The 14,585-nt window shown below is 43.1% G+C and overlaps 1 protein-coding gene across 1 annotated transcript; it reads right to left on the reverse strand.

Annotated features, from left to right (window-relative positions):
• Window positions 1-4,128: 4,128 nt before the first annotated feature.
• LYG1 (lysozyme g1) lies at window positions 4,129-9,227 on the reverse strand. Its single transcript, XM_008699769.2, has 5 exons — window positions 9,185-9,227; window positions 7,174-7,278; window positions 6,053-6,246; window positions 4,422-4,554; window positions 4,129-4,261 (listed from the first exon to the last, which is right to left on the reverse strand). The coding sequence occupies exons 1-5, from the start codon at window positions 9,225-9,227 to the stop codon at window positions 4,143-4,145; spliced, it is 594 nt and encodes a 197-aa protein (XP_008697991.1). The 3' UTR covers window positions 4,129-4,142.
• Window positions 9,228-14,585: the final 5,358 nt, after the last annotated feature.

Genomic DNA, 14,585 nt, shown 5'->3' on the forward strand with positions numbered 1-14,585 from the left:
GGGCAGGATAATGCCAGGCACAGATTTGGGAGGGGTTGATACAGAAAAGAGGAAGACCAAGTGAAATGCATGTTGAATGCTGAGTTCCTCAGTCTGCTACCTCCACTTGGATTCCAGAACCCTGGCAGCCAAGTCTTTACTCTCTAGAGAAGTCTAAAAACTATGTGGCTTTTTCTCCCAGGCATATGAACAGTCAAAATAAATATGTAAAGATAGATAGACATAGAGGATTTCCCAACAAATATCCCAGTAGGGTCACTTTGTGGGGTTGCTCACATAAGCTTCACCCATGTGCTCAGAGTTTCTGATAAACTTTCTAGTTCCCACACTTTTAAATATGTCCAGATAACAAATAATTCCTGACATTTGAGGAAAGCTTCCAACAGGAAATAGAAATGTCAGAACAAACAGAAAAAATCAGGAAGAAAAAGAGATTTGCAAGAGGAAGACTTGGGGGAGTGGGAAGGACTCTCAATAATAGAGAAATAAGAGAAAATATTGCATTGATAAAACCAAAGCAAGATGCTATAAAGAGAAACACTCAGAGAACAGCAGAAACCAAACCAAACCAAACCAAAACAAAAACAAAAAACAAAACAAAACACCTCCTGGAAAATAAAAACATGATAGCAGAAATGAAAAACTTACTGGAAACTTTAAGAGATAAAGAAGTTTTCTAGAAAGCAAAAGGACAGAAATGAAAATTAGGAGAGAGAAAAAAAATCAAGAAATTTAGAGGACCAGTCCAGGAAGTCCATGCTTTATTACAGAAAAGAGGACAGAGAAAGATGGAGGGAAGGGAATTATCAGCAAATTTTTTGAATTTTGAAATTAAATTTGAAGGGACTGACCGAATGCCTAGCATAATGGATAAAACCAGAATGTTACTAAAGCACATCATTGCGAAATATCAAACATGTGACAAGAAAAGATTCTACAATCTTCTAGAAGGAAGAAGGGGATGTATTATATACAAAGGATTAAAATTGAAATGACTTCAGGCTTCTCAAGAGTAACCCTGGAAGCCAGAAGGCCAACGGGGCAATGCTTTCATAATTTTAAAGGAAAATTATTTCCAAACTACAATTTTGTACTAGGCCAAATCACCAATTCACATGACAGTAGAAAAAATGATATTTTGAACATGAGAGGTCTTAAAAAAGATTTACCTTCCATCCACTTTTCTCAGGAAGCGGCTGGAGAATGTGCTCCATCAAAACAAAGGAGCGAGCAAAGAAGGATGCAAAAAATGGAAGGAGCAACAGAGGACAGCTGCAAAGGGCTAGTGGTGGAGAGACTCCCAGGATGCTCTCAGAGCCTCCTGATTTACCTCAGATAGGAGCAGGTCAGAAGGCTTCAGGAAAGACTTCCTGAGAGGATATTTAGAATTCAGTTCGAGATAGATACAGAGAAAACTAAGGCAGTAAGCAAATAAAGGGGGATTATTAAGTCCATGGAAAACAAAAATTGTTCAAGAAAGTAAAGTAATCTCAGGTTACTACGCAGCTCGGCTGCAAACTGTGATGGCATAGCATCTGCTCTGGGACAAAACCATTTTCTGTGACGGGATTCACAATCTCTAGGAAGAAGTCTCCGGCATCTTGATGAAAATCTTGTACTTGACAAAGAGGAAAACCAAAGACCTGGGACGTGATTAAGACCTTCCGGAACACCAGTGCCTCACACAGCTAGCTGACTGTCAGCCCCGGACCGAGTGATCTTTAACCAAACAGTCTTTTCTTTTTGTGTTGTCAGGGAATTAAAAATCTACACAAAACATCAAAAAGAAAGGAAGCAGTTTCATTATTGAATGAGCATAAACGGGAGCATGGACACGGTTGATCATCTGCAAAGAGATTGTAAAGATAGAAAGAAATTCTATCCTATTTAAGCAGCCAAAATGTTATAATCCTTTTTTGCTGCTCTATTTTTAGCCATTACTACATACAAGAAAACAGCACCATTTGCTGCATATTCTTTAGTAGTTTACCCTAAATCCACCTTTATCAGAAGAAGTGATAAAAATCTTCTTATTTCTATGACAAGCAGATGCCTAGAGGCTGAACTATCACAGCGACAGGTGCATAGGTAAGCTATCTTCTTGGATGTTTACATTTCAAAGACATGGCTCCAAGACCTCTTAAAAATTTTTTTCTGAGTTATAAAGTTGATAAAAGGCTAGCTCAGGAAGAGGTTTAAAAAAGATGTACAGACACACACACACACCTTCATTTACATATGTTCTTCACAGGATGGGGCCATCCTACCCAGTGTTAACTGCAAAATGTTTAGCAAATTTTTCCTCACCACAAAACACCAGTAATTTCCAATCCCCCCTCCCTCTCTCCACCCCAAGGCTTGTGTGGATAACAAAACAAAGGGTGTGAGGAGGAGAGAGGGAAAGAGGAAAACTACCCTCACACATTTTCAAATACCTTCCACGAGGGCTAATGCCGGCTGAGGTGACCAACTCATCTGGATTTGCCTGGGACCTTTCCCCTTTAACTTTCTCGTTTTTAGCCCTGATGGTTGACACCCTAACAGCCCACCACACAGACAGACACATGCACACCATACATGTTAATAATCCTCTAATTACAGGGGGGCCTGAGGGGCTGAGTCAGTCAAGCGTCTGACGCTTGATTTCAGCTCAGGTCATGATCTCAGGGTCACGGGATCCAGCCCCATGTCAGGCTCCGTGCTGAGTGCGGAGTCTGCTTGAGATTCTCTCACTCCTTCTCCCTCTGCTCCTACTCCCCCACTTGTTCTCTCTCTAGTAAATAAATAATCTTTAAAAACTGCAATCATCTAATTATGTGCATGTGTCACTTAGAGAAAAATAAAAAGGTTTAAATGAAAGAAACCTGGGCTTGAATTCTGGTTCTGGGACTAAGGCAAATAATTTACCAGTATAGTGCTGGTCAACGTCCTTGAGGGTGATTCTGATTGATGAATCACTATCCTCCGTGGCTCTGTTTAGTCTTAAGTGCCCCAAACCAGGGAATAGTTTAGCTGAGTTGGAGGGAGTGGGGGGGAAGCATGGGTGCAGGAGAAGGTTCTGTTGCCCAGGGTCCAAGAAAGGAGGAGGTAAAATTAGATGATAGAGAGGCTGTCCCTGGGCTAAGCTAATGCTGCAGAGTTAACAAGTGACTCTCCAGGGCACCCGGATGGCCCAGTAGGCTAAGCATCAGCCTTCAGCTCAGGTCATGATCCTGGGGTACCAAGATTGAGCCCTGTGTCAGGCTCCCTGCTCAGTGGGGAGCCTGCTTCTCCCTCCCCCTCTGCTGCTCCCACTGCTTGTGTTTTTTCTCTATCTCAAATAAATAAAATCTTAAAAAAAAAATAAACAAGTGACTCTCCCGAAACTTTTCCACCCAGCAGATGGGGCAGGCCACCATCTCACCCTTTTTCTCATCAGAAGTTTTCTTTGAGGGGCACCTGGGTGGCTCAGTTGGTTAAGTGTCTGTCTTCAGCTCAGGTCATGGTCCCGGGGTTCTGGGATGGGGCACCCCTCCCCCCAGCATAGGGAATCCCTGCTCAGCTGGGAATCTGCTTCTTCCTCTCCCTCTACCCCTCCCCTCACTCGTGCTCTCTCTTTCTCTCTCAGCTCACTGTCTCAAATAAATAAATAAAATCTTAAAAAAATGTTTTCAATTAAAATTAGAAACTATGATTTTTATCAAAGATATCAGTGGTAGAATTTGCATAAAATATCAGGTACCCAGATAAATTTGTATTTCAGATAAACTGAATAATTTTTTAGGATAAATGTGTTCTAAAGATTGCATGGGACTTAACATGAAAAAATCTTTCACCATTTACCTGAAATTTAAATTTAACTGGGCTTCCTGTATTTTTATTTGCTAAATGGCAGTGCCAGTCACTGAGGTCTAGGATTCATTTCGTGGAAATCCACATTAAGGCTAACTTCCATGGAAGTACCTTGAAGGAGACACAGCCCTTCATTTACATACTCACCACACCACAAAATGCAGACAAATCCTCCTTTAATGTGCTTCATGGGATTTTGATGACCTTCAGGTCAAATTCAGACTCACGGTTACAAGCCCCATTGGCTAGTTTTATCTGTGTAACTGTTGAGGTCTTCTATGTGATAATGAGCTCGGGTTTGCTCTGAAGTGTTAGAAGCCGTGTCTCCTGAAGTATTTGGCTCGTGCAAGGACATCATTGCAGAAGTCACAGCTCAGGTCCTGGCTGCTTCGGATGTAGCCAGGAGCTCCAGCATAGGCACACAGTCCGCCTGGAATATGTGAGACGGGTTAATGCTGACCTTATAGCCCCTCATTGCTTCTGGGTCTCAGCAGTTAACTTAGATTCTCTTGGGGAATCTCGTACAAGGTCTTGTAGTTGTTCTTATTAGTTCCATGCTGCGAAACCACCAACCCATGGGTTACACTTACCTCTCAGGTACTGGTCAGAGGTCCAGGTTGGAAACCTCCTCTGGATTTCTTTGATCCTAACAGTCAGGACCTCGGTTATTTGAGAAACCTGGGACTCGCTGATCCAGGATGTGGGAGCATAAAGACCAGGGTCCTAGAGAGAGGGAGGCAGAGGAAAAGCTAGGTAAGCCATGTGCGAAGGTGATAGGACTTCATGGGACCAGTGCTGCTTTCTCATTTCCCTCCTTTTTCTCTCTTCCATCTTTGGCCGAACTAATGCCACTTCTAATCTCCCTGCAGATAAAGAGTAAAGCTACAAGGTTTGGGCAAAGGAAGGATGAGCAGACATTTCGCAGCTGCTTCCTTGTACTGGGGAGAGGCAGAGTTGGAAGCCAGAGGCGAGAGAGGTAGTGGACCTACCAGTCCGATGCCCTCCTTCAATGCTGCAAACACAAGCCTTCCAAACAGGTCAGAAAGGGGTTTTTATATCTGTACTTGGAATTCTCCTTCCAGATAATCTGAATGTCTAAAAGTACTTCTAATTTTTCTTATACATCTTTGGTTACTGTTCCACATGAGTTTCAACATATTTAGGAGAAATGTCTGACTCTGGAGAATTCTTTCATCTTCAAAGTAGATGGACGCATCCTTTTCCCAAGAACAAGATTTTATGAAGGAGGCAGAGCAGGGCCTCGGAAATGATGCTGACCCTAACATCGCCCATGTTTCTCTTGGTCCCGGTTCTGCATTTTCTAGCTGCCATGTGACTCTGCAGCAATGACTCTCTTCTCGTAAAACCACTTCCTCACTTGAAAAGGATGGGTTACATGTCTTCCCCCAACCCCATCCTCATCAGATTATTGGATGGGTCTCCAAATCAAAATAAGGTATTTGAAAGTACTTTTAAATTGCAAAGTGTTATTCCAAGTACTAATGGGAAGCCAGTTTAAAGATCACTGAGGAATACGTTTTCCTAAAAGCTTAAGAAATGACTGTTCCACATAAAGGCTTCTCGGCAACTACAACAACAATGTGAAATGCAATCGAAAAAACCACAGCTCCATTGTCTCCTTGCCATCACCGATTCCCCCAGTACCCAATTAATTCAACTGTGGGATTAATGCCCGTTCCCCGGAAGACTCTATGAGAAGTGAAACCAGGCAGAATTTGTGCAAAAATAAAACTGGATCTTCAGAACTAAGGGTTGTGTAGAAAGAAAACAAAGGAGAAGGAATTCAGTGTTTGCTAAGAATCTGCCATATACTAAGCACGTTTTCACAATGTTGCATTCACATCGTTCACATATGCAATTATAACAATTCTAGGAGGCTGGTGTTTTATAGGTGAGGAAACTGAGTCCTAGGGAGATTAAATGAGGTCACGTGGTTACCAAATAACAGAGCAAGGATCGAGAGTAGGGTACCACGGATGATATCCTGGAAAGACAGCACAGTTGATTTTGAAAAGAAACCATGGTTCGCAATAAAGCAGTGATGCTGCTACTGATATCAGGCAGAGCTGTGACTCTCTCAGATCCAGGGAGCACCTTTCGTTCTGTGTCCCATGGAGCTGTGCTCCAGGGTGTCAACAACAACAAATGTAAAGGTGTCCCCTTAGTGTTGTGCCATATGCCATAACTGATGGAGGGTTACCTGCACAACCCCGATGCCATCGCCCATGTTGCCCACATTGGCCATAACGTTGCCACCATGAGACTCCCTGGACAAGACACCAGCAATCACTGCAGGATCCACACAGTACTTTTGGCCGACAGTACGAATCACGGGCTGATATCTCAGGAGGTACGGCATGTCTATTTCAGCCAGCCTTTCAGAAGCACGAACTCCTAATGCAAACATGGAAGGAAGGATGTGGCGGGTGTGACTTACGCGGATGTGGGAGCTCAAGAGGAGAGAAATCACCCTCCAACAATCTGGGCAGTGGTCTAGGACCAAGAAGCCCATGTCTAATCTGAAATCCCTAGTGGCCATTCCTAGACCTAAGCTTGTATTGGTATCCACTGAGGTCATGTCCTTTATGTCCTTTGTGGCTGCCAGTGCCCCTCGCTGGGCTCTCAGGGGCTGCTCTGGCCCACGCAGGACAATTCCCTGGACACAACACCCTGGCCCTATCCTAAGCACCCCAAACAGGGTTACCCAATAAAATGTACCTGTCCATCAGCTACAACGAGCACCATATATATAAAGAGAGACTCTCCCAACCCCTTCAAGAAGTCCTTGGAGAGTTTCCCTGACAGATTTGCTCACGCTTGCCCACCTTTCCACCCTAAAGTGACACCCAGAAATTACATGAGCTTAAACTTTTGTAAAATAACAAGGATGCTGGGCAAAATGAAAACCAATACTAATTTACCTGGCTAGCCCACTTACCTTGTAAGCATTTTTTGTGGTTTCAAAGCACTCTCATCTACATTCTATCAACCAGAGTTTACAACAAAATTGTAAAGTGAGTACTTTTAACCCCTTTCAGTGGAGGCAGAGGAGAACTAAATGACTTGTTGAAGAACCATAGCCCACACTCAGACAAGGTCTTTGGACTCCATGTCTAGTGCTCTTCCTGCCACTGGGCTGTGGGAAATAGTGGGAACCAAAAGGATACATTGAAAGGATCAAAATTTGTGGGGAAGGACAGGGAGACATGGGTGCGGGGTATAATGGGAAGGACAAAATCCTGTTAAAGCCACCCTTGCCAAAAGAAGGCACCTTCTGAGAGAAAGAGGAGGGGGGAGGCGGACAATGAGATTGTAACCTACCACAGTAGTTCAGGCCATGACGCTTTCCAATCCCACAAGACGCCCCAGGGGTCTCAAAGTTTCGGATGTTTCCATAGCATCCCCAATTGCTGCTTTCAGATGAATCTACAAATTGAGAAATTTTCAGCCTAAGGCATTGAACTAGACTAGTTTTGATCATCTTCTGTCCATGAATGAAGCGCCATTAATAAAAAGAACTTTACCAACATCAGTAACAACAACTTCACTCTGAACTGAAGTACACTTTTGAAATTTACAATATAGTGCCTAGGAAATTATCATAGAAACCTCCTCGATACTAAATTGTCACCTCCTATCCTGCAGGCATGAGCAACTGTTGGAGCAGCTATACTCCTCGCAAAGCCCTGGGCTGTCCAGTGCTGTTGAGTTGGTGTCTTGGAATCAAACCAGAGGATCTGTTCCCTGTAACTAGTCTTCATGCTGTATCTTAGGTGAACTCTCAATACTTCTCCCTCAAATATTCCTGCCTGGCTGGTCTGCTGAGATATTTATGGTTGCTCTGGAGAAACATGTATAAAGCCTGGGCTTCCGTGGGGTCTCAACCCAGACCCAAAGTAAAGGCATCAGGACTTGGAGCTAGCTTTCCCTGGTCTTCTGGATGGTGTACTTTTCTAGACGGGGGTGCCAAAGACAGCAAAGAGGGGAGGACATGTAATGGGGCACAGAACCAAGTTTCCACAGGGGGGCTGCCTCTATCCACTTCTTCTTTTTCGGTCTTTGCCTTTCCATATCTCTCTCTCTACCTACTGCTACCCTTCCAGGGAAGAGAGGTTTTTCACAAAGGTCACTGAAGAGGAGGGCTTCCCTAGTATTAATAATTCATACCAGAAGGACACATGAGCAGTAACAAGATACTTATAGGGGGCAGGAAGTTGCCCATTGAGAAAATCATCTCACTATGATAAGCTTGTAAGGACTTCACATTAGATTACTCTTTTTTATTTGCTTTATTCTTTGCTCATATCATCAAATCTTAATGGTTTGCAAATCCTTGGAAACAAATCCATTGCGCGTCATCGTATGTGTATTATATGTTTATATAGATGCCTGTTAAGGTTTATTTTCTTACTAAGAGCTTCTTGGAGTTGACATCTGAAAATATTAATATTTTGGAGTAAATGCTTCTACTTTACAAATCTGAAAGAAATGTGGAGACAAAAAGACCTCGTCTTTTATGAGTGTACCAAAAATTAAATGAACCAACATGTCCTTTTTTATTTTTTAAGCAGTACACGTTTATCTTTATAATTGGTGACAAATATCCTTAATATTGTAATGGGTTGTGTCATTCATTGCTCCCCGCCCTGTAGCCACTCCCTAGTCACATTAGCTATTCCCTAAAGTTCCTTATAGTCCCAAAATATCTTTTAGAAATTTAAAAATACTTGTTAAATAAATGGACCAATCAATAAATGAATGAATGTAAGACCCCATCTGAGAAATCATCAGAATTTAGAGCCAGGAAAAAGTTTGCTTCTCCTGAGGAACTATGCTTCCTCCTTTTACTTTCAAAAAACATGTACTTTTCCCTTTTGGTCTGCAAGGAACCTTAAGACCAAATCTGAAATTCAAGCACAGCAACTATGTCAGCCTCAGTGGTTAGCTTCGTCACATGTCCTTGATCCCCTCCATGCTAGTTTTCTATTTGAAATTACATTAGTCTTATTATGGTAAACCATCTCAATCCTTCTACGGAAATACATGAGCTATTAATAACTTCAATAACTACTCTTGGTGAGATGGTTTTTATAGAGGAACAATGAGTACTTATCAATGATGTATATTTAAAGTCCAGTCTCCAGCAATGCTGGTTTAAGCCCACTCCACATTCCAGAGTGCTCCCTCCTTTTGTGGGGCATCTGGAAAGAGGCCATTCATTAGTGGCTGCCACTAAGTCCAGTATTTATTGGACAACTTAGAAGAAAAACATTTTCTACCACAGTTTCAAGTATCAGAAATACCATTCTGTTCCTGCCATTCTGTTACTCACCAGTAAGGGCAAGAAGACCCAGAAGCAGCCACAGCACAGACATATTGATGAGCTGCCTCTTCACGTCCTAAAATGATTTTAGAATAGAAATTAAGTCAAAGATGTGAAAACATCCATTATCATCATAACAATATGTAATGTTTCTATGGGAAAAGGTAAAAAAAGAAGACAACGACGAAGAAGAAAGAAATAAGTTTCCCCATGTCTGAACTAAGAAAATTAATCATCTGAATCATAATGAAAAATACAAAAATAAGACTTGTGCTCCATCCACCCTTTCAATTAACTGAAATATGACGAGACTCCTGCTTGGCTCACGGGGACTCACCAGACCATTGAACTACTGGAGAGTAATTATTTCAGGAAGCCAAGATACTTTGATTCTCAACACTGAGAAACATAGTTATCTGAGTCCAGATTCCAAAAAGCAAATTTTTGATGCCTGTGCCTTATCTCAGTAGTAGTCTTCTTACTATCAAAAGATAACATGAAAAGGAGAATTTTATATTAGTGTTTCTTTTCATTTGGGTTCTTTTTCCTTCAGTGTAGAGGAAAGGTTACACGTTCCTGTGTCTTGGAATATACTCTGTTTTGGTTGGAGGAGGGATTTGTAGACCTTTCCCACTGCTCTAATACCCCAGCCTGGGAATCTCAGACCCCTTTGGCCACCTTAAGCCATGCTCCCCATTCCTTCTGCAAAACTCCTGTGCAGGAGAAAACCTAGTCAAATCCCCAAAAGTCAGGGGAGCCTGGGTGGTTCAGTTGTTAAGCATCTGCCTTTGGCAGAGTCCTGGGATCGAGCCCCACATCAGGCTCCTCTGCTGGAAGCCTGCTTTTTCCTCTCCCACTCCCCCTGACTGTGTTCCCTCTCTCGCTAGCTGTCTCTCTCTCTCTCTGTCAAATAAATAAATAAAATAAAATAAAAATTTAAAAAAAAATCCCCAAAAGTCAGGTCATGGGCAGGATTAAACTCATATTGTGCTCACTAGATGGGAGAAGTGGTAACTAACTGGTCATTGGCATGCACTTGCACTTGTACTCACTTACTTTCTTATCCAACCGTTTCTCTAACCACCTTCCACCGGTACAAAGAGCCTTGGTTGTCCCAGTAGCTACCAAATGAATACACAAATGTCAGCCAGAATAGGTTGCAGTTGACCCCAGGCAATGCTGGAGGATTTGGCCTCCTGCCCCCAAAAGCCTCCACTTCCCACCAACCCCTCCCACTGCAGGGTGTCCTCACCCTCTCCCTGAGTCAGATGAGTCTGGCTACCTATCATTTTGAATTATTACTGTCATTATAAGTGGGAGTATGCATATAAACGTGACACTTGGCACTTTCTCATCTCTTTTGCTTCAAGGTTATTCTTATGAATGTTTCCTTCCAAACACCCAGGAAGAGATTTTGTCAAAAGATAAAGGAGAAGTATTAAGGAAGTCATTTAAATTACGTCTTATACCAGGCAGTTGTGTGCTCCTCAGACATGGCCATGTTTCTTGTTTTTCTTCCCTATAACATTGAGATGGTCTACCTGGTTTCCTTTAGTTGAGCAGGAAACGCCATGCTCAGTCCCAACACCAGAAAGATACAGGAACATGGAATTTTAGCTGGGTCTGCAGAAATTCTCAGGTTCAATCACTGGACAAGAATCACTTATTTAGCACCCACTGAGCCGCCCCCCACCCCACCCGTCCTGCCGCACTGATGGAGAAAGAGGACACTCAGTCCCAGGAAAGAGAATGGAGAAGGAGCCACTTAGGTACAGGAAAAGCTCAGATAGTCTTAGGAAAGTTGATCTTTACAGAGGCTTCTTCCTGGCTTTATGGAAAGAACCCTGCAGAAGAGGGCATAGCTGGCGTCCAGATGATAAACCCAGAGTCCTTTACGCTGTTGCTGCCTTCCCGGGGAGCAAAAACACTTCCTCTTGGAAACCCAAGTGGAAAAGGACTTTGCTTTCATTGCGACATTAAAGCTACCTCACGTTCCAAGCATGGGACTATAAGCTCTGTTGAAAAGGGCCTATGTAATTCCACGTGTCAATTACTTAGAAACATAGAGTTCCCGTTTGTCACGCTTTAATTACATCAGGAAAAGGCAAGAAGTGACCATGGAAATAAACACAGCATACTGAAGCAACTCAAACTCTGTGGCCCAGCTTTATAGACGCCACAAAACTCTGTGTTTTGAAGGCACTGTTGAGGCATGGCAGGGGAGCTCAGGGAGTGTCCATTGGTTACCTGTGACTAAACTTTTAATGCCCCTGTGGCTCCGTGCACTTGAAACCATTATTAGAATGTCAGGCCAAGACAGCACGATACTCCTAATGCCACGCACAGTGTCTCTGGTGGCATCCCCCTTCTCTCTTCCTGGAGAGCGAAACAGTGACAAGCAGCACAAGGGTGGCAATAAGCTGGACCAGTAGCCTGCTGGGCACGGGGGAAACAGACAACCCGAGCGTCCCTTGGGACCAGTTCAAGTTCCTGGTGGCCTCTACCCACCTTCCCTCCACCGAGGGCTTTGTCATTCCCAAAGCATCTTTTAGATTTGTAAGGCTTGATAGACCATTTACCCCTCCCTTAAACTATTTTCCTGGAAAACATAGAACTAAAGGTCTTTGGTCTTTGTAGTTATCTCACCACAGAACTCCTGTTCCTTTCCCAGGAATGCTCTCCCAGGTCTTCACCAGAACCCTTACACTATAGCCTTTCCACATCCTTAGGGCCCTCCAACCAGCCTGGAGAAGGTGCCGTATTAGCACATTAGCGCCCCCAGGTGCTGGGCAGGGAGGTGGCCCTGTCCCATCGTGGCCCCCCATTTGATCCTGGAAAAATTGAGGACTGCGCTACACATGCGCGTAGACAAGTCCGGGGCTCCACTCTGTCTGCTCACCCTGCTTTTACTGCTGACTGGTCTCTCCCTCTGCTTGCTCCTTGTGGGCTGACAGACCTTTCCAGCAGCATCTCGTCTTAGTCATCCACCCTCTCACTGCCCCATCCTTACCCTCCCTCCTCACACACAGCAACACCCCAGCGCGTTGCCCTGCAGATGGCTATGCACCAGCAGGTCCTAAATTAAAATGGTAGCAGTGACAGTCACAAATATCAAATGTTTCTGCCACTACAATCATGTTTTCTTGAAAAAAAAAACTAACTTTTTAGAGTAAAATGTAAGGCTCCTTCTGAACTCACTCTTTGTCAGAGTTACACAGTCTGAGAAAATATACGTTTCCTGAATTTGGATTGGGAGCAGATCAGCAGCCCCAAAGAGCTTGGAGGTGTGATGGCTTCTCTTCACTCTCTGCGAGCAAATCCTTTCCTTCTCTGCATAAGGCCTCTGTGCCTGTTTTCCTCACTTTGCCCATCTGGGATTCCCAGTCTTGAGAACTCCAGGAAGTCTCCTTTCCTAGTGCTGGGACCTGTCCCAGGAATATCCCTTTCTGAGCAAAGATCAACTCAAAAGACCATGGCCTCTCTGTTCCATCCACTACCCTTGCAGCTTGTCTATCCTTTTACTTGGCCAGGCCTCAGCTGTTAGGCATGTTGGCCTTTGTCCTTTCAGAGCTTCCAGAGAAAATAGGGTTCTGTTGTCGAGCCATCACGCAAGGTATATGGGGTTAATGTACCGTTGGCAGGAGAGTGTGGGTGGGGAAGAGATTGCTCTCCCGCAAAATGCAAACACCTCAATCCTTGGCTTTGAATTCACTGCAAAGACATCCCATTCAGCCTATTACAGCTTCTGTTAAAGGCACATATATTTCTATTCTTTTGCACATGCTCACAAATCCAAAAGTAACTGTATAGCTGCATTAACAGAAATCTAGGTTTTTATAAGTATTATAATGAACAGGAACAAAATCATCCCATCATCTACATAATCTTTTATAACATGGGCTTAGCTCTTACACTACCCTAAATTGTCTTGTTTACTTAGCAGCAAAGACACAATCATTACCAATTAATCTCTGGATCTTTCATTCTCAATAAGCCTGAACGTAAGTTCCACCAGTCCGTCGTCTTACACTCACCTGTCTTCTGTTACCTCTTGTCCCTAGAGGCAGTCAGTCTGCAATGCTTTATATAGAGTCCCTGTCCTGCTTCCTCTTTTTAAAAGTGTTGACTTCATCCTCTTATGAAAAGATTTATGGCTAAGTCTTACAAATTATAGCAATAATCACAATAATTACAAATACTTTGAACTTATATAGGGCTTTTTACTCAAGAATGTTGGCATTTTGCAAACATTAATGAAACAGTTCCCTTCCAGACCTTGTAAGGCAAATCATAGTTCATAGATTCATGTTGATGATTTCAATCCAACATTTGCTTTTATTTGCACCAGTTTCTAGGAATAAAGGCAGGTAAGAAAAGGAAGGAAGGAAGGAAGGAAGGAAGGAAGGAAGGAAGGAAGGAAGGAAGGAAGGAAAGAAGGAAGGAAGGAAGGAAATGAATTCGGAATGTCAAAAATATAGTCTTGATCTGTATTTCAGGCAAGCAGAACCACACCTTAGGCTGAATGATGCTCTTTTATATACGTCTAGTACATACAGTTTGTTCCTAAATGTCTACCTCAATAAATACTTTGAGAGGTTTTATACGAAGTCCAGGAAGGACTCTTTGCCCTTAGATTGCCCAAGAGATGAGTTTCATAACTAAAAGAGGCAACCCTTTCTACCACCAACCACACCCTTTGCCCCATCTCTACTGAATGACATGATTTTCCCAGAACACAGCCCCAACGTTTGCTCTATGCCTTCTTCCTACAGGCTCTTCCCCCCGTTTGAAATGCCCTTAAGGACAGGGACTTTGTCTCATTTGTCTTTATAACCCCACCACCTAGCACCCTGCCTGACACATAGGAGATACTCAATAAAACCGGTGGAATAAATGGCTTGCTCATTGCTGATTTGTTTATAATCTGTCTCCTTTGCATCCCCTGCCTTCTCCCCCTGCCGCCACCCTGCCACAACTAGAATGTAAGCCCTGAGCAGTGACCTTGGCTGCTTCATTATGACTGAGTCCTCAGAGCCCAGATCAGAGCCTGGCACATTATGGGTGTTCGGTAAATGTCTGTTGAATCAGTCAGGGCATGCAGAATTCTTACAACCTCACCCAACAAGATTCAGATTGGGTCCCCAGCACCAGGTCCCGGGGTAAGCTTGCATTGCTCATGTCCCATGCAGCCCTGTGAATATTTCTATCACTGTACCTGTGACACTTTTATTTATTTTATTTCATTTTATTTTATTTTATTTTATTTTATTATTATTATTATTATTTTGTCTGGTCAGCCTGAAAACAACTTCAGAGCAAAGACTAGGTCTTTTTTCCTGTATCCCTTAAATGACACATAGGAGATATTCAATAAATGTTTATGGGAGGAATAAACAACTGAATTAAAGGA

Source organism: Ursus maritimus, unplaced genomic scaffold (genome assembly GCF_017311325.1).
Source record: "Ursus maritimus isolate PB19 unplaced genomic scaffold, ASM1731132v1 scaffold_6, whole genome shotgun sequence".
In the NCBI taxonomy this organism is placed as follows: domain Eukaryota; kingdom Metazoa; phylum Chordata; class Mammalia; order Carnivora; family Ursidae; genus Ursus; species Ursus maritimus.